The 26,300-nt window shown below is 27.4% G+C and overlaps 1 protein-coding gene across 2 annotated transcripts in view; it reads left to right on the forward strand.

The window, feature by feature from the left end:
- Positions 1–500: 500 nt before the first annotated feature.
- The window catches only part of elB (zinc finger protein elbow B), a 66,364-nt gene continuing 40,564 nt past the window's right edge, over positions 501–26,300 (forward strand). Inside the window, exon 1 of one of the 2 annotated variants that reach the window (XM_075357721.1) lies at positions 501–815. In XM_075357721.1, coding sequence (XP_075213836.1) covers positions 753–815 — 63 coding nt within the window. In that variant the 5' untranslated portion in view covers positions 501–752. The remainder of the gene's footprint in view (positions 816–26,300) is intronic. The other variant, XM_075357725.1, reaches the window with a different exon arrangement.

Raw genomic sequence — 26,300 nt, forward strand, 5'->3', positions numbered from 1 at the left:
AACAACAGACGTGTACATACTATTATTATAAAATTATCACAATATAAAAATATTTATATTATTTTTTCAACTTTAAATCAATAAATGTAATAAATATAGATTTATTAGGGTTAAAAATTTACAGGGTCTTTTTTTATTCTTATTGTTCAACTGTATGTTTAGAAGAAAAAAAAATGACGTAAAATAATAGTGTTATGCAGTTATCAATCTTCTGTCAGAATATGAAAAATTACTGAAGTATAGTACAGTCAGGTTTTCTAAAAGTAGATACAGAAATAGAATGTTGATGATTGTGATTGATATTTTGCTATATTTACACGCCAATAGAGGTTGTTGATTAATTTTGAGACCGCGCGATGAAGTTTTTCCCCTTCTTTCGCTATCTTCATCCTCAAGTAGGCGTGAGGCCGATGACAAATTACATCGGGTTTACCGTATCATCTGTACAATGTCGACGAAGGCAGCTTTCACCGTGTGCACAGTTTGCGCTATCTGTTAGCGGTTGAAGTAACCACTATTGCCACCGGTGACTGCGACTCCGCTTCAGTTTATGTTCTGGTATCGCGCTGTGAGGTTGTGTCTTTAGATACTGATATTGGATGTAATCATGTCAACACGAGGATGTGTTCGGTGATTCATATATCGTTTACGTAATAATATTAATTTTTCTAGTGTTGTTGACTGTGCTGTGAATTAATTGTTGACCTAGTGTTATTTATTTTATATAATAATACTGTATTATATTAATCAAAATGATCGCTTCAAATGGCAACCAATATATCCGACCAGAATATTTAACACCTTTACCTACAACAGTAAGTTTTAATAATTTATTTTTTAAAATAATTTTATGCTTTAATAGTTTTATTGTAAAATAAATAAATTGATGTATTTTTAATTAACAGTTTAAACCTGTTAATTAAAAACGAAAACTTTGTTAAATGAAAAATATTTACGTAATTTGACCGTCAAGTACATAAAAATGTTCGTAATAATTCCTAACAAATTGTATCATTTTTTTATTTATTTCATTTATATGATTTTAAGAAGAAATTATTCAAAACTTTTAAAATAATTTTTCTTCCATTATTGGTTTTCAATTTGTATATGTTATATGTATTTAAATTTTTGCCAATCAAATGATAATTCATTCTCAGGTTATTATCGTTATTTATAATACTGCAATTATTTTGTAATAAATTACGTGTAATATTGTACTGTATATTGAATAATCGAAATATGCGATTTTATATAATTACTTTTGATTTTAATAAGTCACACATTTTTTTTTTCTTTTATAATAACATTATTTTTTAGGATATAAATACGCCTTTAATATTATTTTAATATCTAAGAATATCTTTAATGAAACTTTAAAAGAATTCACCGAATGATGTTAATCTTTAAGGCTGTTTACCCTTTATTATTTAATATTTTTAAAATGTTCCTGATTTTATTCTAATAACATCCGATTATACTCTTTATAAGTATACTGTTATTCTTTTTATTTTAGTAAAAAACAAAAAAAAAAAGGATGAGAGTACATTATTGTATTAATTACTATACCGATTCGATAAGTTTGTTTACCGCTGTTTTTAAACTTATTATGTCAATAGACCAGGTATCTGAAGTCTTCTAAATTATTGTATCGTTTGATAATTCATGATATTTTTATTTATTTAATTATACATACTAGGATTACAATTTTTCTTGTGGTATTTGTATTGTTACAACTGATTATGTTTGTGTACGAATTTTCTTTCTGATTATTTACAGTAAATAAATTTATTAAGTAATGTTATGCGGATTTCACAGCAGATTTAATTTAGGTTCTTAGACAAATAGGTTATTACGTAATTGGAACATAAGGATTTTTAGAATTCATTTTGGGTATTGAAAAACGGATAACATTTTCTAAATTTCATTTGGATTATTATTATTTTTTTTTTTTTTTAGTTTTTTGATTCTAATCGCAACTGAGAGTTGCGATTGCCAACAGAATTGAATTGATTGGTCAACTGCCGTATTCTTTTCTCGCTAGTAATTTTACATTATAAATTTTGTGCTAGTTTCTTTTCAAAATGTAGTTCACTCGTAAATTTTGCGGGTAAATCGGAATAAACCATAGTAGAGTTTGAGTAAGCAAATTATAAAATGGAATTTTTTATTCACGATTTTAAGACTTTAATTAGGGAAACCATGTGTTTATTTTTTTGTATATTTGATTCAAATAGAAAAAAAACCTGTACAAAAAATAAACTATTTAAAAAGATGATTTAATGAAATTGCTGCCTGCTTTTTCTATTTTGCGGTAATTGTTTAGTCAAAATATATTTATTTCTTTTCTATATTTTTAATTAAACTGCTTTATGCATTCTAAGTTTTGTTTGTTCAATAGTTTTTTTGTCTTTTAGTTCCTTTACTAAATTAACCTAACGTTACACCTACCAATAACATTTATATTTTTGTTAAAATTAGCCGCTCGTTTCTTTTTTCTGTCGTTCATTTTAAAATTTCTTTATTTTGAATATTGTTAACCCTTGTAATTTTTCAAAATGTAGCAATTATTAAAATAAATTTTGAACTAGATATATATAAACATATTTATATTCATGTAAATATCTATTTATAAATATTATTCCTTGCTTTAACTTTCCTTTGGTATTACCTTTCCTTTTTTTCCTTGCATCATCCACGTCTGGTAATTTTCATTTCTTAAACATCATAAAAACATTTCTTCCTTCTTTTATCATTATGTTTTTAAAATGAAAATCAAGAGAAAAAAGACATGCTATAATAAAATTATTTAATCAATATTAAATTAAACGTAGTTGAAAGGGGTATAATTTGTATTACAGACAGATTACTCTCATGATAGATTTTTACTGTTAATAATTTATTAAATATAAAAAAAATCTTTGCTTCATTGTTATGTGTAATTATACAACTACAATTATTCTTTTGTTTAATTGTTAAAATTAGCAAAAGTTTGTTTTATATAAGGAAAACAATTAGTGCATTACATCTTTGCCAATGTGTTTAAAGCTTAATAATTCAATTTATATTTGTCTATTCGCCTAAAAGGTAAAAATTTGGCAAGAAAAATAATGTTAGTTATTTGGCAGTTAAAAGGCATATTTTTAGGTTATTATTGCGCGTTGCACACAAGATTGAAAGTCTTTAATTGAAACTTTACTAGTTAAATTAATAAAATTGGAAAAAAATGTCAATTTACTCAGGTTGAGAGAACAGAAAATTGATTGTGGAATAAACCAAGAGTACTTTTGATTCTTTTCTATTATTTAGAAGCAAATTATTGAGATTGTAACTAATAACCAAAGGTACAAAGCGCAAACTACAGAAAAACTTATTCTCCCTAACCCCAGAATTTATGATTAGAATACAAATTAATTTATATATGACGCTTAGCTGGAATTTTATATATATTCAAATTTAAAACAAGACCGGGTATTGATAATCATCGTGGATTTGAATACTAGATCGTGGATACCGGTGTTCTTTGGTGGTTGGGTTTCAACTAACTACACATCTCAGGAATGGTCGATCTGAGAGACCGTAGAAGACTACACTCATACCTCTTTTCCTCTAATGTAATACCTTACGGTGGTTCCGAAGGCTAACCAGAAAAAGAGAGGGTATTAAGGGTATTAATAATCATGCATTTCAACATGATGTATTTAATTATTATAACAGAAATATGATTTTGATTAGAGCAAATTAGTAAATTGTAATTAAATGCATTAAAAATTTGTTATTATTTAAAGAGTAGCTATTAAGTGAAATAATTTATAGCTTACTAATTTTATTAAAAATACGATAATTAAAAAAAAAATTCGTATTTAGAAAGTTACGGGTACAAATCCAGGTTAGATTTAGTGTTGTTTCATGCATTATAAAATCTCTCCAAGAAGATGCTCACATCAAGCTACAGTGAAATAATCGTATATTAAAAATAAACCATGATTATGATAAGTTACTTTACGTTTATAAATTTCCTTTTCTATATTATTATTTTTATTTTGTTATGATTAAGCGGGCAAGTTATGGTGATTAGCCCGGTTGAAATTGGTAGCGTATGAAAAAATGCCATGCCTGACTGGGAATCGAACCCCGTGACACTTTGTTAAATTTAATAAGTTTTAATTGTATTTCAATTTTATTTATTTTCATTTATAACGGCAAAATTATTATTTTTGGTTGAACAGCTTATATATTATGATGCTATAACTGACTATTTTTTTTTTTTTAAATAGATAATCGAGTTTTTTTCTCAGCAGTTACTCGATTTATCTTCATTACACAATTGCTTTACATTCTACCCAAAATGTTGTTCTAGCAATAAATTAACTAATCTTAGCTGGAATAAAATACAGTTTATCAATATAGTTTCATTTATTACAACTTTTGTTTATTTTCTGATTTTTTCAAAATCTCTATATTCCAAGTTTATTGAACCTCATCATTTATGTTATTATTTATTGCAGCTTATTTTGAAAACCTCTTTTTTGTCTTTCTGATTTTCCTTTACATGTTTTGTCGAATAAATCAATTTTTTTGCATTATAATCTTTCTATTTATATTTATGTCTCGGAAATTCCTCTCTGTGTAAAAGGACACTCCTTTATTATGCTAACTTTCTTTTATTGTTTTTCTTACCTGCTCAACCTATTTTTAATTTAACTACCTGTTATATTAGATTAGGTTTCCTTATGGTAATATTTGATTTATTACTTCTTTACTGGTCACTTTTTAAAGTCTTTTTCAAACATGAATGAATATTCAATTGGAATTTTTTTAAAGTTAATTTATATTTATCCTTGGACCGAGAATATATAGTTCTATATTTAAATTGAAAAGCAATCAGGGATAGACTATCGGTGTTTTGGTTCTTTTATATCCAAACTTAGTTTTTTACTATTCCAGTAACAGTTACCTGATTTTTTTATACAAGTTATAAACTACGCGTTTTCTTTATTTTAATCATATCTGTAGTAAATTTCAGAAAATATGTGGAAACATATTACAGGGATCAGAAAGATCCCTGTGTAATACTACAATGTAATCAGAAAGAACACGTGAGTTACAGGTGTTCAATTTTATAACACTATAGCCGTCCCCGCTCTATTATGCAGTTGCGAATTACCGGTACACTCCAAAAAGCTGGATTGCAGAATTCAGGCGACGGAGATGAGGTTGTTAGGTAGTGAACATGGTGCCACAAGGAGCGTTAGGATACGACAAGCCTGTATACGACAGAATAAAAAAAAATAAATGTGGTGTACTGAATAGCATGACGCGAGAGAAGATACCAGCAGCTACCTTAGCTTATCAGTCTGTGGGAAGACCGAGAAAACGATGGGTACCGGAACAGAGATAGTCAACCTAATCCCTATAATGAAGAAAAAGAAGAATCTTTTAAAGCTTTAAATATTTTATTTTTCTTCACATTATTATCAGTTATAAATAAATATCCGCGTAGAAGTTTTTTCTTCATTATGTTTTTATGATTAATCAATGAAATTTAGTAAAACTTATAATTTTTAATATTCTACTATAATACAAAATTAAAAAACTTTAATCTTTTAGTTATTTAAAAGTTTTCACTCGGCATAACTACGTGTGCTGTACTTTAACATAATCTCGATTAAAATTATTTCAAAGTGATAAGTACAGATGATAACTAGGGTTTATATTACATAAACTTAATACAAAGTTCTAAATTCGTATTACGTTATTTGGAAAATATAATGAAATATATAATTTTATATTTATAGTACGGATTAATTTATAAAATGCGTACTTAAATAATTTACAAAAATTGAATTGTAAAGTTTTATTTATTTATTTTTACCACATCAGCCAATGTAAGGAAATATTCTTTCTTTTCAATATTTTAAACAGTAAAAATTATACTTCAAACAAATAGTATAAATTTTAATAATAACAATTTTTTGAACGTGTAATTATAATGTAAATTTACAGATTAAAAAATAAGGTAAGAATATAAGCCAACAACTGACTGTAGAGATTTATCCTTTAAATAAATAGATATAAATAGAATATTTCTCGTGCAAATGAAAAATTAAAATACATTATTTGCAGGATTAAATACCTAAAATAAAGTACCAAATTTTACAATAATGAAGGATGAATAACAAATAATCAGTCGCTTTTAAAAAATCTTATCGTAGTGTGAGATTCGATTCAGTTCTGAGTTTGTTTTATTCGATTTTTCAAGTCAAAAAACATAAGAAGCCATCAAGTTTACCCCTTATATAACTCCATAAAAATTTCAGTATGACCTCATTTCACCGGTAGAATTGAATCCGGGCAAAGTTTTCGCTAGCAATAACTGTATAACAAAGAGTTTTTTGACTATGTTTGTAAGATTTTTCTTTTTTCAACATCTAGAATCAATTTCCAAATTATTTCCCTTTCTTCCTGAAACATTCCGTGTCAATCTGTTTTTTTTTTAATTTCCTCAAGTAAGTTTTAAACAAAAATAAATCTTTCTGTTTTCCTGTGTTTAAAAAATGATACAGTTCAAATTGCGTAGATCGTATAATAAAAAAAATTCTTTCAATCTCTTATATACTTCATTTTTATAGGTTATGATTATTTATAATAAAATTATAATTAATTAAATTAGTACGTCTCCGCATATTTATTTTTTTAACCCAGGAAGATGTTTTTTATTCCAATGGAATATTTTTTTATAACAATGCAATATTTTTTCTGGGTAATTTTTCTCAAGTAATTTAAAAATATCGTCTACTATCTCTATTATATTTTCTGTTCAATAAAATAAATTCAAATTTTTATTGCCGTTGTATATTTTTAATTTTCTTATTTAAAAAAAAAAAATATATACAGATGTACTAATATATATTTCGGTTCATTTCCGTACAGATATTTACGTAAATTTGTATTTATAAAAATACCAAAATTAAGCAATAAATTTATAAATAAATTTAACAATTAATTATTTCTTTTAGCAATTTGTTATAGATAAATTTATTATTGATATTTTTATATTTATTGAGTTTTAATAATTTTTTTTTGTTTTGTTGAATAGATTGGATTATATGATTGGTGATTTGAATACAATTCGTTTTTATTTATTTGTGTGTGTGTGTGTGTGTGTGTGTGTTTAACTTTTAATATAATCAGCGTAAAGAGCGGGCGTTAATTTTCCTTTTGAGAATTTTCACTTCCTTGTACGAAATAAAGGACGTGTGTTGTGATCGCGAAAATTTAGGTTTTCAGATTTCAACGGAAATATCCATTTTGACCATTCCTGACTAATTTCGGCGTGACTTATGTACGTACGTATGTATATCATAAATAAAAAACGATTAGCTGTAGGATGTTGAAATTTTGGATTTAGGACTGTTGTAATAGCTAGTTGTGCAACTCCACTTTTGATTGCAATCGACAGAACCAAAAGTATCCAAAAATGCCTTAACTGGATAAATCCTTTTCTTAACTGTAGTAATAAGCTTTCATTGAGAGCTTTTCAACGATATATCATAAGTGGTACTTATTTTCATTGGTTCCAGAGTTATATAGCCTAATAAAATATTAAGGCACATCGGTTCGAATCAGACTTCATCTCCTTTTTTTAACTTTTTTTTTAATTTAAATATATTGATTTGAAATTAATTATTAACCTCTGTACGTAAAAAAAAAAAAAATATGATAAATAATAATTCAATAATAACAATAAAAAAACCAATATGAAAAAATATCAGAAGTTATTAATTAAATAAATTTTGTTATGTACTTTTCATTTTAAAAAAATGTGTATGTAATTTAATAGTCGTTCAAGGAAATCATGTCGTGTCCACGTCAGATTTTTGTTAATATTTAAGTAGATATTTAATGTGTTAATTTATTAATGAATATTTTTAAAGATAAATCTTATTTCAGTCAATTTTTTGTAGGGAAATTTTTTTTATTTTAATAAAACAAAATTAATTACACTACGGTAAGACCTATACGGCTGATTTGAATCCATGTTTCATTGTTGTAAAATTTATGTTTAGTCTTTTTTAAGGATTTAATTCTGCAAATAATTTAATTCAATTTCTGATTCTTTTATAGATATTCGATTTATTTCTGTGTATTTATAGGATAAAGCTACAATATTAGTTACTGATTTGTATATGTCGTAGGCGAATTGTTAAATCAGGCTTATTGTAAAGAACCTATGACATTTTGCAATGCGCCCTAATATCTAGTATTTTCTTATCAGCTTGTCAAATTGTAAATATACAACTAAATTTAACCTACAGTCGCTAGTCAAGATTAGCGAGTGAAGCGAACTTATATCAGGGTGATTAGAAATTGCTAGATAATTTTCCAATTGGCCGGGTACATTGTAAAATGTCGCTGGCACTTTACAATAAGCCTGATTTTTAACAAAACTTATCGTGTTTTTAACACGATTATCGTGTTTATTTATTCAGTTTTTTTTAATATAATTTTTACTGTTTAAAAGATTATAGAAAGAATATATATCCTTATATTGGCAGATGAAGTAAAAAACAAATAAATAAAATTTCTTACCGATTTAATTATTGTACGTTATTTAAGTACACATTTTATAAATCTAATCCAGTAAATATAAATATAAAATTAATAAAAAATATTTTACGACATTTTCCTTATATTCTTACACAATAGTGTAAGATGAATTTAGATCATTACATTAAAATCATTTAACGTAAAGCCTTGTTTTAGCCATTTTAATATCTTGAACCTACTATTCCAGTTATCTCGTATCTTTATTTTAATCCTACAATGCCACTTTAGGGATGTTTAAAACGGTTACGTGTAGTACTATAAAAATTTATTAAAGGAATATTTTATTTAATTTTTGTCGAATGGTTTTTTCTCTTACAAAATATATTTATTTTTCAATGGAATTTGGTTTTTTTTTACATTTTAACTTCTCTCATTTCTTTGCCACATTTTTTTTTAAGTAGATTTTCTTGCGTATCTTTGTTATTCTATATTTAAAAAAAAAAAAAAAATTAACAGTTTCAATGTTTTTTTAAATAATTTTATTTAATTGAATAGTTTATTTTTTCTTAGAGTGTAATATTCTTGGTTAAAATTAATTTTTATCATAGATTTTTTCAACAGTTTGCTAATCAGAAATTTTTAATTTTTAGAATTTTATTCATGAATTAGAATTTTTTTATTGTTGCAATTATGTTTAACGTAGATTTTATCATAATTTTTGCTTCTTATGAAAATTCAATAAGTCCTCTTCACAATATAATATTTATGACGTTGCCTTTAAAAATTGGTCTTTAATAATTAATTACCGTTCATAATCAAATCAATATAATATTCAATATTTTATTATTTATTACAAAATTACTATCATTAAATAAATTCTTTGTTTTACCATTAAAAAATACTGAATTCCTGAAGGATATTATTCTATTTTATTTTATTTGAAGGATATTTTATTTTATTTTTATTTTAATTAAATCCAGAAAATTGAAAAAAATGAGATTTTCTTTTTTTTGAAAATATTTGTAAAATTTTGCCATTCTTAAAAATTAATTTTAATACATTTAAAAAAGGTGTTTTTTTCTTATATTCAAATTTTATCCGTAAAACAATATTTTGTTTTGGATTTTTTATTTTAGTTTTATGATATGTCTTGTTTTATATTTATATTTTTTTGTTAAATAATCTTTTTGAGTTGTTTAATAAAATTCTAGATTTACAATAATGATAATAAAAAAAAAAATTATTCTTGGTATAAACAAAACATTCATCTATTATTAAATTATCGCTTGAAAGTTATACGTAATTAAAAAATATTGTACGAAGTTGAAAAAATTGAATTATTATTATAATATTCTGAAATAAATATAAAAAAATTATTATTTTTTTATTTATTTAAAAAAAACTATTTTTATTTAAAGTCGTATCAACAATATAAGTCATTAACGACTTATCAGTGCAATGTAATTGTACCGGTAAATTTATAGTCTCTGAGAACGAACTCAGGTCGACTACTCCTGAGACGTGTGTCTTAACGTGTGTGTTAATTGAAACCCAACCACAAAATCGATCGACGCCGGCCTCCGTGGCGCGAGTGGTCGGTCTTTCATCCGGAGGTCCCGGGTCCGAATCCCGGTCAGGCATGGCATTTTCACACGCTACTTGTCATTCATCTCACCCTCTGAAGAAATGCCTAACGGTTGGCTCGGAAGTTAAAAAAAAAAAAACCACCAAATCGATGGTTTCCACTTTATTAAATTTATCTTTATTAAAAAAGGTTTATCTTTATTAAAATTTGAACTTGAGAATTCTCTACTTAGAAATCAGCTGATTTACGACGAGGAGTTTACTACTAGATCAATCCGGTGGATTGAAATTAATTAATTTAATAAATAATAAGTGTAAAAAGTCGCTTTTTTCATAAATAAAATACATAAATTTGATTTTTAAGGTGTTTAAAAATAAATAATTGTTATTATTATTATTTGTTAGAGTAAATTCAATATATCGAGAATTTTATTAATAAACCTTTAAAAAACTACTTAAAACTAAATTATTTTGATTTTTGTAGTCGGAACAAAATTAAAAACATACCGTATTTAATTACCCTGGCACTGAATTGAAACATTTGAAGTATGAAGAAATGGAAAAGTATTTTTTATATTTTTATAATTTAAAAAAATCTTTTTATTTTGTATTTTTTAGTTGTATGTTTATTTAAAATGAGATAGATCCGAAAAAATTCAGCTCTACGAAAATAAGTCTTTTCAAGAAACATGAAGAGAAATCACTTTTACGTAAATATCAAGCAAGGAATGGTGTGACGTACAGTTTGTTACTGAACGTCAACTAAAATTCCTAAAATACGTATAACTGTTTAACGTAATTTTAAAATATACATTTTTATAAATTTTTCTCTGCAACTAACTTCAGAATGATATCTGATATCGGGCTATATACGATGTAAAAATTCCATTATAAAGAATACATTTTTATTCAAAAAAATTATTTTATTTTTCTAAAACGTTGTAAAACTGCAAAAGAAAAAAAATTACGGAAATAAATATTTTATTTTTGAGTGATGTTTGAAAATGTTCTTGTCAAGCACGGTAACATAAAACTAATTTTACATTAAATCGACTAAGCGAACAACACATTGTGAATATAGTGTTTTGAATTTTTAAATTATGAATTTGTTAACATGTTATTCTACCGTACGCGTTGCTTAAATAGGTTTATTAAAAAAAAGAAAAGAAAAATAAATAGGTAATTTATACAGTATATAGAGAAAAGATTATTTCTTATGAATATTCATTCCAAACTAAAATGGTGACAGTTGCTTTGTTTCTTTGATGTATATTATAATAGTAGTTTATTGGTAGCTAACTGAATTAAAGTAGATATTTCTGAATATTTATATTAATGTTAATATATTATAATTAAGTGTTTTCTTATTTTAACTAATAAACTTAAAAAAACAATCGCTACTCAATTTGTTTTTTAATTCTGATGCTCAGTGAAGCCGTAGTTTATTTGATCACGTTATCATCTACCTGAACTTTATCCGTTGCATGTCACAGACAAAATAAACTGGTTAAAATAATAAAACCAACTTAACAAAACTTTTTACCCAGTTCTACCCGGATTTTAAGAAAACCGACGTTTCGTTATTTTATTGTTTCATTTTTCCAGCTGAAACACATAACCTATCTCATCATGACCCTCAAAGTAGGTAACACTACCTGAATATGCCTAACAATATTGCTAATAATATATATCACATATTAAGAAACATCAATTGTTGTACTGATGCTGTAATTTAGAACGTTGATGTTTCTTATTATCAGCGTTCAAAATTACAGTATCGATACAACAATTGTTGTACTGATGCTGTAATTTAATTCCAGCCTCGGTGTAATATCATCGTTATGTAAACTTTATACATTAAGTTAATTGCCGGATATACAAACATTTATTGAACACATTCTTTATTCTCTTTTATCTACAATAAATTTAATTAAATATTACATTGAATTGTAATAAGTTATATTTTGTAGTTAAGTTACATTTTAATTATATATTTAACATTCTGTCTATCTAGAACGATTATAGTAATTAGTAATGTTCTATTTTACATTTTGAAGGTAAGTGACCATAAAATTAAAAAAGTCTAACAATATTTAATATCAGCTGGTTCAGTAGATAATAAGAACATGACATTAGTTTGTTTACATTTGGTAAGAGGATAAAGAAAATAAACGAATATTACGCAACAGATCTTTTTAATTTTTTTTACCCTTCGAGTTAGGACTTCCGGATGAAAGGTCGAGACGCTACCACTTGCGCCACGGCGGCCGGCAGATACCACAGATTAACAAAAAACAGTTTTTTAATCAGCTATCATAGATTAAGAAACATCAACGTTCTAAATTAAAACATTGTAACGAACCACCCGTTTCTAATTTGTGCCACTCAAATTTTTCGATCTTAAATTGTATGTGATTCAAGAAAGACTTAACCAATCTTCATAAAATTTTAACATGCAAAACTTCACATACACTACTCTAATCTAACCAAATTTCAATGAAGTTGATGTAGTTGTTTTGGAGATTTTCGAGCCATAACATTTTTTACATAGGCATATATATAAGGAAACTGGTGAATGGTATTTTTGTACCCCTCATATCTCAACAATCAGGAGGTGAAATTTCCCCAATGAGGATTGGGTTGTGAAAATGAATTTTCACCATTCAATTCACAGCTAAATCGGTTCACAACCCAATCTTCACCTAATTATTAATAAACTTATTACTAAAATTGTGGTGTAAGATGATTTCTATGAATAAAATATTAGAAAAGAAAATCTGGAATTGAAAAGTTCGGAAGAACCGGGCAAAGAACAATATGCGGTAAGAATGAAAATTACTGGGAAGAGAGAAAAACTATTAGCGATTGATTGAAGAGTTAGAACGTGGTCCTAAAGTGTCCAAAATCGAAAACAATGGAACATAATTAATATTACTCAATCATTATGGAAATTTATTAATAAATTTATGCATAGTATTTTCTAAGTTATTTACAGTGTTGTTCTTTTGATGTCTATATAATCTCAGATTTAAACAATTAATTTTTGTATTCTTATAAAAAGGATTACTTTTTATGCGAAAGTAAAAAAATAAAATTTTCTGTTTTATCTTGAAAACAGATTGTACAATATTGAAGTTTCAAAACAAAAATCAGTTGTTTTGTAAATTTCTTTCTTGGGAACTATTTATTTATTTTACTCGAAATAGTACGTGATTTTATCATGACTCAAAATATTACTGCAGGAAAAATAATACATTATTACTTGCTATCGGTTTAAATTATCTTCATCAGTAAATTATGTTATTAATTCTATAATTTTATGCACTGAATTTTCCTTAAATCCAAATAACATGCTCACAAGTACAGATATATATAAATATTGATTACTGAAGTTGTTGATTACTGTTGTTCTTTACAATAATAAAAAAAAAAATTATTAAAGGTTATAAAGGAAAAATTTTTATTGTTTTTCCTAAGATGACGTGAATTAACATTTCTTTAAAAATATTCAGTATGTTTTGAATCCGCTGATAAGATACTACCTAAAAGTTTTTATGTTTTTCGCATCAACAACCAAAAGGCTACTAATAAAAATGATATGTAAGATTTATAACTACGCTTTGTATTTCTCCTGATTTTTTATTTATTTCTTTTATTTTGACTTGAAAGAATTTATGTAATTCTATGGGATGTAAAAACTTTTACGTTAAAATTTTTTTTACTACAATTAAAATATCAAAAACCGTAGGATTTAAAAAGAAGATTTAGATTTGTTTCCTTTTGTCTGTTAAAAAAGATTGAATTACAATTATACTTATACTAGATTATAAGTATTATAATACGTAATTTTTAAAAGATAATGATGATAATTTGATAGGTAGGAGATATGTTTAGATTATCCTAGTTGATTTTCTGTTAATTAGTTTAATGTCCGATGGTGAAAAGAAAAGTAAATATGTATGTTTGTGTATGTGTGTATATACACTAGCCGGTCAGGGCTCTGCCCTCTGGATCTCCTGTTTTCAATAAACTTATGCTTGTGAGAATAATGATAAATAAAAATTAAAGCCTGTTCAGTTTATAAAAACTAACAATGTATTGTAATTTCTTCAGAGCAGCAGTTTGGTCAGTATAAAACCCGAAAATATGAGTGATCAAAAGAATGCGGGTTTCAAAATATATTGTCTCCATCTTAAAATATAGCTGGTTATCCGTACGAAGTACGGGTAAAAATTTATTTTCCCAGTTCTTAGCATTACTCGACAGATATCATTAGGAGGTGACTGTACTTCGTTTCTTTTTTTTTCAATTAAAATTTTTTTTTTTAGTTTATTCTCAAGTAACTGGATACAGGTGTAACCAGTCGAGTCACACAGTATTTGTGGCTGTGTGGATTAAACCGCCGCGACGGACAACGCCGCACTCCTTAAAAAAACGAAGTTCAAAAAATCCGGGAATGGTTTTTAAAATGATATAAATCTGAAGCGTATCTGCAAGCCCAAATAGAGTGAATACCTCGTTTAGTATTTTAAAAATGGGAAAATTTTACAATCGTTCTTCAAAATCGTTTCCCTTTCTTCATCACTTACAAAGTTGTAATTCGAAGAATCTAGAAATTTGTTTTTAAATATTCACATCAGTGTTATAAACACTAAAAATCAAATTGATATCTTCATTTGTTACCGAGAAAATAAATAATAGTAAAAGTTAATGTTATCCCACTTTAACCCTTTAAACTCGGAATTTTAAAAAATCCTTTCTTAGTGTGCTGTTACAAGAAGAACATGTATACAAATTTTCATCAGTTTATTTTCAATATTTTTTTTGGGCGTTGATTATGTCGGGACATCTAATCCCGATAATCTGTCTCATCTAACCGATGTACAATAGTACATCGGTCTTTACATCTCGGCCTTTCATCCGGAGGTCCCGGGTTCGATAACTACCGTAATTTGCGCTAATCCAATTGATTAATAAAATATAACGACCCAAAATCTCGGTCGAGTTCGTTAGTGGGCAAAATCGGTCCTGGAGGGTGGAAATGACAAGAAAAAAAATAAATTTTCGTTTTCGAAAAAATAAAATATTGCTATAACTTTCTTACTAAATATAATATCGAATTCGTTTAAAGTTCGTAATAATCTTTGGATAAGGACGTAAAACGTATCTAAATAACATTTTTTGATATCTCCATCCATTGGCCCAGGGGGTGGAAAAAATTGGGTTACGAAGACAAAAAATCATACCTCTCTTAATAAGCACAATATCGAATCGGTTTAAAGTGGTCGTTAGTCCTTTAAACATTACCTAAAACATTTGTATGAAACAAGTTTTGATATGACCAACCCTTACGGCAAGGAATGACCAAAATGTTACTAGAATTGTAGAAGATGGGGCTATTTATATGCTAAGAATTGAAACTTTTTTTCACATGCAGCCATTGTCGTATTGAGTAAGTTTGAAGTTTTAATTAACTTTAAGGTGGAAATCTTTTTTATCCTCTACTTAGCACCGCTGAAATCTACCTCCGCCTGCCGGCGTGCCGAAAGTGATTTTAAATTTATTTTTAAAACATATATTAATCGTAAACGTTTTTCTTTAAATTAATACAAACCATTGTCGCGTTTGCCGTATTAAAGATCCTGTAATTAAAATCACGACTTTTATCTTATCCTCCTCTTAATTTTAACTCCTATTTTCGTGGTTGTGAATTTACAGAAATAACTACCCTTCCCACCGTCACCCTATTTAATATCCTCTCCTAGTTTTGACTGTTTAAAAAAAAAATCATACGCCAACCAACATTGCTGAAGAACAAAACTTTCGAATTATGAAAAATCTCAGTTAGTTAAAAGTTTAAAAAATATGAATAAAAAACTACTTATATATAACTAATGCGAATTACTGAATATAATGTGGATCGTATATTAAAGATAAAATAAAAATCCATATGGAAAATTTGAGTTAAGAACGCTTGTTAAAAAAGAAAGTAAATAAGTCGGTGGAAAATTTGTATGAATAGCATCCTTTAAAAAGAAAAGCTCTTGACTCCTTTTCAAAAATAGTGAGATACAGTAAGTAATTTGGATGAAGCGCGCTTGAAAAAAGTGAAAGATCAAGTAGATAATTAGTACAATAATCGTCCTTTGAAAACCAGAAACTAAAGATTTCGCAATATTATGATAAATAAAAATAAATTAGCATTAACGACAATCGATTCTAATTGAATTCATGAAAATATAATGAAAGTATTAAAATAAATAATAAATTTATAAAGATATTTTAACTTCTCCAAGTAAAAAAAAAGTATTGTTAAATTCTCCAAATTTAAATTTTAGTATAGGTAATACCAAATTACGGTATACATTATGCCATTCGATTGTCCTACACGGATTTTTACGGTTTGATATATTTTCTAGTTTTAACTGTAGTGTTTACTGTATTGTTCGTGAACAATTCAGCTTCTCTAATGAAAATTCCCTTAAAAAATTCTCTGTTGAACAAAACTAATATGGGAAGGGATAATTATTATATCCTAATTTTATGTTGAACTGTTAATTAGTTTGATTTATCTGTTTGTTAAAATTAATTGCCAGTAGTAGAAAATGGACGTTACTAAAATACTACTTATTAATATTATGTTAATATTAGTTCTTTTTAACTCTTGTTTGTACCATATATATATTTAGCATTAAAATTTAGTTTCATTTTTAAATGCTAATGCAATTTTTCGTGTTTTTTTTATTCATATCTTCTAAATATTTTTAAAATGTAAACTCTAGTAAATATGTAACTATGTGTATGATATCGATAATTATATGAAGAAATCGATTCCCTTTATCTTGGTTTGTTTTTTTTTACATCTACAATTTTGCAGGATTGTAAGCTTCGTTTTATTTGCTACACTGTATCTACAAATATTTGAAATAACGAAAATTATTATTTTGATAGATAGTAGATAGATTGATAGTTTTTAGCTCTGTTTATTTTAATAATAATATAATGTTTTCTCATAATATTCAGAGTATCACATACACCGATGTAAGACGCGCACTCAGTTTTGGAAAATAAATTGTTCCTTTTTGCATTCTATTAGAAAAATCATCATAAAAGATTGAACTTATAACATTATTTGTTGTTTGAATAATGTCAGTCATTCAGTGTATACCGTAAATATTTAATTAAAAGCATAAAAATTATACTATGTATTTTTCTTAATTATGGTCATCAAAGCCCGAGTTTCCTTCATCTGTAGATTTGCAATTATCTTTATAATCATTTGAGCATTAATAATCGTTTTCACATCCGTCGTGAACGTTCGAAATATAACATTACTTGAAAGATTTTTTATTGAAATCATCCAGTATTTCTGAACGAGCCGCACTAGTCCATTTACAAATCTGTATCAAACACAGTTGCTTAATTTTAACAGATTTAGTATCTTGTATCAGCCATCCATTTCGTGTAGTGTTTTGGAATATGGTTTTAAATAGTTCGTTTACGCAGACATGTAAAAGTTGAAGAGTAGATATAAATATCATTCCACCAGGAATAAATAACTACACATTCTTGCAATCAGTTTTTGCTCTACATTAACGGTCTTATGACCTCTAGAAGTGTCCATTACAAGTTATGACTTTTCATAATAAGCGCATTAAAGGCACTCCCAGATTTAATCCGGTTCAATACTAATTCATTATTCATCCATCTCTTTTGTTGTATTCGTACAACAATAGCGGATTGATAATTTTCACTTTTTGGTGGACGTTTTCTTTTAAAACTTACATGCGCAGGGAGTTCCTGTCCGAAAGTATTGTCAGCATCACCGAGCAACGTGTTTTTTTCGTAACGGGCAGTTTGAATCTGAATAATCTTTGAATGTATAATTTCAATTGTTGTCGACGGAATATCGAAAGCCGCCGGTGTCTGGACCCCTATTAAGGTACCTCTTTCGTAAATTTATGACGTATCTTTGAAAGTCAGTTTATCTTCGTGTATTTCTGGTAGCCGCTGTGCTATTGTCTTCCTTTTTCGAAAATAAAACTTATGTTGGTAAAGAAATCGGCGTGCATAGTTGAGATAACTTTAAATTCATTCCTACTGATATTTAATTCATCGGTGATTTCCAGGTCTTTCATCCGACTTATTTCTATTGAAATCGACAATCCAAACGTACATTCCTTATATACGCTGCAAATCTTTCTTCTAATTCCGAATATTTCTGATTATTTTTCAGTCAAAATTATCTCTTGTTTTTATTGGTTATGAGAAATTAGGTTTCTTTCTTTTTTTTTCCTCTCAAGATTGCAGGGTGTCTATATCAAATATGCTTGTAGCATGAGTTCCATGCTGCTTTGCATAAGCAATAATTCAACTTTACTCCAATATTGAATGAACGCGGTTTCTTTTTTCATTGTATTTGTTCTGTAAACGGAACACGACTGTAACACGACTTCGCATATCATCTGATTCCGAAGTCGAGAGTTCCAACGTTCGAATCCTAGTAAAGGCTCTTATACGGATTTGATACTTGATCGTGGATACCAGTGTTCTTTGGTGGTTGGGTTTCAATTAACCACACATCTCAGAAATAGTCGACCCGAGACTGTACAAGGCTTCACTTCTTTTACATTCATACTTATCCTCATTCATCCTCTGAAGCATTATTTCCCAAACGTTTTCGAGTCGCGGCGCTCTATATCAATTATAAGTTATATGATAAGTTTTTCATGGCATCCTACTCTAAGTAAAAGTATGACTACTCGTAAGTAAGATATAAAAATAAATAAAACTCCTGTATCTTCATTATTTTTTACTTTATTAACATTTAATTAATAATTATAAATGTGTTGGTTCAATTAATTCTGAAGCTTTTATATTATTTCGCGGCGCCTCTGTGAAGAAGCCGCAGCGCACAATTTAGTAATCTCTGCTCTAAAGTAATACCTGACCGTGATTCCCAAAGGCTAAACAGGGAATAAAAAGAAGATTGGAGAGATAACATTTCTATTTTGCTACTATTGCGGAACATATCGTTTAAAATCATTATCTAATCTGACATTAGTTTTTATTGGTTTAACATATTTCGCATTTTTCTGATAACAAATTTAATTAGGACTGTTTTTTGAAATGTTTACTGTTTAATGGTTCAGAAAATTGCTAAAATTTACATGACAATATGTTAGTTAAAAGATAATTTTTTCACCCTCGCGAAAGTCGGTAATAAATTGTAATTTTTTTTAAATGTTTTCCTAAGCAAAGTAAATATTAATAAAAAAACTATTTGTAAAACGATGAATAAATACGTGAAGTGTTCCATATTTTGCTTCGTTTTTGCAGTTTTTAAAAACACCTTTTTTAACTTCTAGCTTTTTCTTTCGATCTGACCTTTAAGGATCTGGTCAGATTTCTTTCTTTCCCAAAACTTTTTTCTCGTCACTCATTTTACTTTTTTCTTTTCCTCTTCTGGAAATTCAGATTAATCTATTCTTTTTTTTGAAAGTTTATCTCTTCAGAATTCGGAAGTTTGATACATTAAGAATTTTCAAATCCTTTTTTACTACTAATTTCTCTTTTTTTTCCAAAAAATAAATAAAAATAGATTTTAATCTACTTCCATTCATTCTATACAGGTGTCCTTAAACTTGTAATCTTCTTTTCCTCATTGTATGTTCTATTTTTTCAAAATCTTTATTTCCTGTTTTTCTTAATTTATAAATATATCGTTTTCATATCTTTGGCCGTATATTTTTCTTAAAATTCTTTTTTTTTAATTTTTGTGATTTCTTTTTCTGGAAATTTCTGTAAACTGCCCCATAAAGAGCTTCTCTGAAGTATTATTATTGTCTTGTATTTTTATACATGACAATATGTATCGAGTCTTGAGTTCTGTATTTTGGAAAAGGATTTCTTTATATATATATAAATCTTTGTTAAATGATACGAATTTCCATCTTCTTTCCTGCAGCTTTCATCCCTATTTATTTGGATTTAGTGTTATAATTTCTCCTACATATTTAAATTTCGGATTCTTTTTTATTTTAAGTCCGATAATATTTGCGTAGTCTTTTAATTTTTGAATTTTGATTTTCGCTTCATGTGTATTTTATATCTAGGATAACTAAATCGTATGCAAAGGCTAGCATGCATATTTACGTTCAAAAGTTTAACGGCTTATTTAATTTTAAAAAATTTTAGATTGGTTTTTATTTTAAATAATCGACTGCTTTACGTATAAAAGGACTGAAAAAAAAGTCGTTTGCTAGAAACGAAGTCGAGAAATTTGTGTCTTAATAAAAATAAGAACTACAAAGAAGGGACATAGACTTGACGCCATGTGGTAAAGCTGATTTGGAACGAGGATAAATCGATCATTTTATCCTAATTTTTGCGACTAATTTTTAGAATTTTCGCGCGAAATTATTATATTATAATAATCCACTACTGTTGACGAAGAATTGAGAAATATTTAACTATTTACATATACCATACACTTTTTTATTTAAGAAAGATCTTCAATATATTCGTTTGGAAAAATTTACAATGGATCACCAAAAAAATTTCTCTTAAAAACATCTTAATCTATCTATTTGTTGAAGAGTAAGACATGAATATACGCAAGTAACCTTACGGGTCGGAATTATGAGCATAAATAATAAAACTTTTATGTTGGGTAATGATTATTTTCATACTTATAATAGAGTTTGATAAGAACCAAATTATTCTTGGATCCACTAAGAAAAACGATAGTTGCGATAATGGAAATCATTACGTGTCATTAATTTAATCTCTTTCTTGAATTTTTAAAGAACTTGTTTAACTATTCTTTTCTTCTTGTATTTGTTTTTTCGTATACTTATATAGGTTTTTTAAAACATTTGTTTATATACTTCTGTTAATTAGCCGATACACTGGTTTCTAAAAAAAAAACTTCTCTGTTATTCATTAATTAATGAACTATATAATGTAGGCAGTAAATAACTTTTAATAGTTTAACTGACGGTTTGAGAAGTAAACATAAAATCTCATTTTATTTATGTTTTAGTTTTTAATTAAAAAAAAGTTCTAGTTTTTTCTGAAATGTTAATTTTGACTTTAACTTAAGAAACTAGAAAGAGTTCATTCGTATAATCTGTTTTGATTGCCAGTACTGATTTAAATTTTAGACGGTAGTGTGATTTATTTTTATTCAGGAAATACGTCGTGGTTTATATTATTATTTTCAAAGGATTCTTCTCGGTATTCTTATACTATTGTATTTAAAACTACGGTACTAGTTTTAAAACTTAAATACGAGGCAATTTATTTTCCTTTCATGCCAATTAACAGTATACAGGTGCCTGTATTTACATTAGACATTAGAGTTTGTCAGTATAACACGCCTAGGATATGAATGTAAGCTAATGAGCATCCCTGTTACCATCCTACATCTTTTCCAAGTTCCTATCTTAGTTTGTCGTGGCCTTCGTGATCACATGAGTGAGTGAAGAGATTGGCAAACATTATTCCTCTCATTGCATTGTTTTGTTGGTAAACATTTCACCGATTTTTTTTTTTATTTTAATCTGGTTGATTTATTTCTGAGTAATTTCTTTAAACTTTAAAATAGGACACTTGATTTTAAATTTCATAAGTTGTTCACATAACTGTAAAATTTTATTGAGAATATTCATTAAATACGTAAAATGCTTGTATCTTATGACAGTGATATTGAAATACATTAAGAGAGAATATTAGTTTTTTCATTACAAAATTTCACTCTTAAGTAAAGTAAAAATTAATTTCCGGATATAAAAAAGAGACTGTGTTTACATACATGGCCGGTATAACGTAATTTTGTACTTACTTTTTCTAATCGACACATACTTCCTTCTGAATGACCTTTTGGTAGTGAATGTCACGATATGTCCCTGAATAATATTACAGTCATGTATTTTATTCATTGCAGAATACAAAATAAATAAAGAGTCTGATATAAACTCAAATTGAGAATTAGCATTAGAGGTGAGGTAAGAGTGATTTTCTACAGAATATTTTGTTCTGAGCTTGGGAGATATCATTAATAGCTATTACTCTGTTCATAATATAAAAGTTAAACAACCTTAAATTGAGTAAAAATTTGATTAAATGCGAAAAAGATTTAACCATAAAGTAGATGTAACTGAAGGAATGGCCAAAACTGATATAAGAAATCACATAACTTTTTTTTGTTGTAACCCTATCGATTGAAAACCTGTCACTGGGCTCTTTGGTGAGTCGGTTTCAGTAAACTTTACTCTAGGCTTCAGAAAACACTGTTTTTCAGGCAGACATATTTTCTTTTAGAATACCTGGCTTTGTCTATAGATAAAATATGTTGATAATCTTACTTTCTAACCGTCAATCAGCGCTTAAGGCTTTTGACTCGGTTAATTACCTGTCTCAGATTACCTTAGACCTTATTGATTCTTTATCCTATAATGATGCTGAATTCTGTTGAAGTTGAAGCTGAATGTATTAATGAATAGGTTTACTTTCAGGCTAAGCAATATGCAAATAATCTGTTTATTTGTTGTGAACAAACAATTATTTTTTCTAGGTGAGTAATGAAATAGTATGTGGTTAATAGTATAGGTTTTGAAATAGTATGCATCGTACAACAGTTTCACACTGTCTTAAAAATATTCTTCGCTAGAATTGAGTGGAGTTTTGAATCATCGAAATAAATTATTAATTCTTTAACTGATTTTTCATCGGAAAGTTGAACGAAAAATAAAAAAAGATATTTATTATAATTGAAAATAAGTTGATTGAGACATTTACCTTATAGAACGTTACTTAATAAAATATGATGAAGAAAAAACTTCTCAAAGTCATGCTGCTTTTTATGATATTCGGTTTTTATTGTGACAAATTTTTCAGTAAAGTTCAATCGGCAGCATATTCGAAACTTAGATGCATTTTTTAGTATTTAAAATAATTGTTTGTAATAATCATCGTAATTTTTGTATCGATTGTGATAAAAGAATGGACTATCGACTTAATGTACATTATCATGACGTCTGTAGTAACCTCATAAAATGTTCGATTAAAATTGGTATAGTGGTTGATGACGGGGAATATAAATATTTATTCCAAAAACACTTATTTAGTAGGAAAACGAAAGGTTTAGAATTACTTCGAAATAGTAATTTCGGGTGATCATACTACATAGCATATACTTTACATATATAAAAAATTAGTTAAATAATGGATAACCTGAACCGTAGCTGTTCAGGTGTTACGTTCTACTATTATTCCGAAAAAATAACAAGAAAAATGAGTGTTGATGTGGTTTTCAGTTATTTTAATTTTACTTACCCAATAATATACGTGTAATTTAGCTTACTAAAATATATGTAATATTCAGCCCCGGAAGAGACTTCAGTCTGTTCACCACGACAGATACAGTGAACATAGGGTATATACATATAGAGAAACCAACCCTACTACTACTATTACTTGTATATATGGTGTTTTACATGCATTACAGCCATTATTAAGACTGGAGACAAATATTATAAAGCGACGAATTAGAGTCCTTTCTGTGAGAGAATACATCCTCTTACTCTCTTAGTAAGAGGAATACTTAAGAGCGTATTTAAATTCTTAATTTTATTTCTTAGAAAATATTACTTTTATAGAAAATAAAAGTATTAGTTATTAAATACTACTTTGAACAGTAGTTTTTATTTTACTTTGTGAGAGTTTATGAGCAGTAGACCTTGCTCATTTTGTAATGAATTTAAGAAATTGAGCTCTACAGTTAAATTAAGTGATTGAAAAAATGGAATTGTAAATCGTGGTGATTGATTAAGGAAAATTTAGCCAATAACAAAAATTATTTTATTTTATTACCTTGTTCTCACTGATATATCATCGACTAATGATTGCCAAGGAAAATATTTTACAATGTATTTTTTAGAAAACATTTTAATATGTTGCTTTTTCAGTACACTGTTGTGCCGATGTAACGCATAATGATTCTAAAAGCAGCTTCATTTTGAAAATTTTTTCATCGGATGGTATGTTTTTATAATAAATGATATTCATCTGCAATTTTAATAACTATACTACATTATTTTATGGAATATCATCGTAAAAATACAAAAAAAAACATGGCTGATATTTTTCAGCACATGAACCGCCCCGACCGATATCAACGCCTACAGCTCACCTGTATATCACTGCTAGGTTTTTCCTGTTTAGCCTCCGGGAATCACCTTAAGGTACTACTTCAGAGGATGAATGAGGATGATATGTATGAGAGTAAGTGAAGTAAGTCTTTTACAGTTTCAGATCGACCATTTCTGAGATGTGTGCTTATTGAAACCCAACCACCAAAGAACACCAGTATCCAGGATCTAGAATCAATCCGTATAAATGTAACTGCCTTTACTAGGATTTGAACGCTGGAATTCTCGACTTCCAAATCAGCTGATTTGCAAAGATGCGTTCACCGCTAGACCAACCCGGTAGGTTGTACCACTTTTGGTTACTGACACACGGGTTGTGCCACTTAACACTTACGGTCGTTCCGCCTAATAGAAAGGAACCTTACTGCAAAATTATTTAAAAACATTTCGGCTGTAACTGGATCACAAACACAAAATAAATGAATGACAAAAGGGTAAATTAAAACAAGATCTCATTGTGTCATTGACATTATTTTGGTCGAATAATGAAAGAAATACTAATTGTAGGAACTTCTATACCTATCAACCGTAAGATTCTGTATTCAAATCATTGTAACTTTCGTATTTTTCTATTATAATCATATTCTATAATGTATCAGTTGTTAGCGGCTGTAATTGGACGTTAGCATATAATTATTAAAAAAGTTATTCTCTTTAGTAAAATAAATTAACTAATAAATTATTAAATATTTACAACAGCAAAAATAATAATAATAAATCTGTTTATTTGTAAAAAGTGTGTTTTTGTTTTGTGGAAGTATTTTATTATACTATATACAAATTTGCTGATTGTTATGCCAAATAATCTGTTGCTTTGGTTTTTCAATAAATTCAACAATAATTTGTGCGTATACTGTTTTATTTAGAACTAACCTTATATGGTGATTTCAGTAACACTCGTGTTTTAAACTTTCTTACTTATGTAACAAATAACGGGATTTTAATTATTATTGACAAAATAATATTTTATTCATGTTTTATTTAAAAGAAATTAGTTAAAATTCTAAATACATTTGTATTCACTTATTTATATTTTTTGATTGATTTCTTTTTACACAATTATGTATACACAATGATAAGAAAAAGAAGTAATAGGACTGTAATAAATTAAGTTTATGCTTAGAAACGTCAAAAAATATTTAGTCTGTCTTAGCTTTTAAATAATAACGCTGAAAGGTTAATAAATTATTTTAAATTTTTTTTTTTTTTAAAGAATTGAATTATTAAATAAATGATATAAAGCCTAATTAGAAGTATAATTTATTTATCACGTAATAAATTTATGAAATAGGTTTATGCCAATTTATTTATATTTATTATAAACAATTGTTTCTCTAGCTTTTTATTATATTTACTATAATACAAACTATTTGAAGAAGTACCCATCGCGTTTCTCTTTTTTTTCACGTCAAGTTTTCTTGTCAATAGGTGCACCCGGAGTCTTAAAGAAAAAAAAAATCTTATCAATCGGCAGGGAAGCTCTTGGAAGAAGGCTTACGAAGGCGATAGTATGCAAATACACTGATGGAGAAAATGTCTGCCGAGACATTTGCGGTGAGATCCTGATAGATGTCAAACTGATAACTGTGTTGTGTTATCAAGTTTAGAGGGTCTAAAGACGACCTCCCTGGGTAAAGCCCACTAAGGCTATGAAAGAGGGGGGGGGGCGACCGGGATCGTCTTTCCCTACGTGGGTCTGGATGAGAAGAAATCTTCTGGAAATAAATGTATTAATTATTAAATTTTAATATATATAGTATATAGTTATATATATATATATAACTAAATATTATATATATTTTAGCTTTAATTCGTAATTAAACCCAAAATAGTTTTCGTCTTATTTCCATTGGGGACATCACTGAACAGTGGCGATGGTTTTTTTCTCTGGGATGGTACTTAATTCCTAGATGGAAATAAATTCTGGTTTCTGCATACATATACGATCAATGCAAA

The sequence above is a fragment of the Lycorma delicatula genome, chromosome 1 (genome assembly GCF_047948215.1).
Source record: "Lycorma delicatula isolate Av1 chromosome 1, ASM4794821v1, whole genome shotgun sequence".
Classification (NCBI taxonomy): Eukaryota; Metazoa; Arthropoda; class Insecta; order Hemiptera; family Fulgoridae; genus Lycorma; species Lycorma delicatula.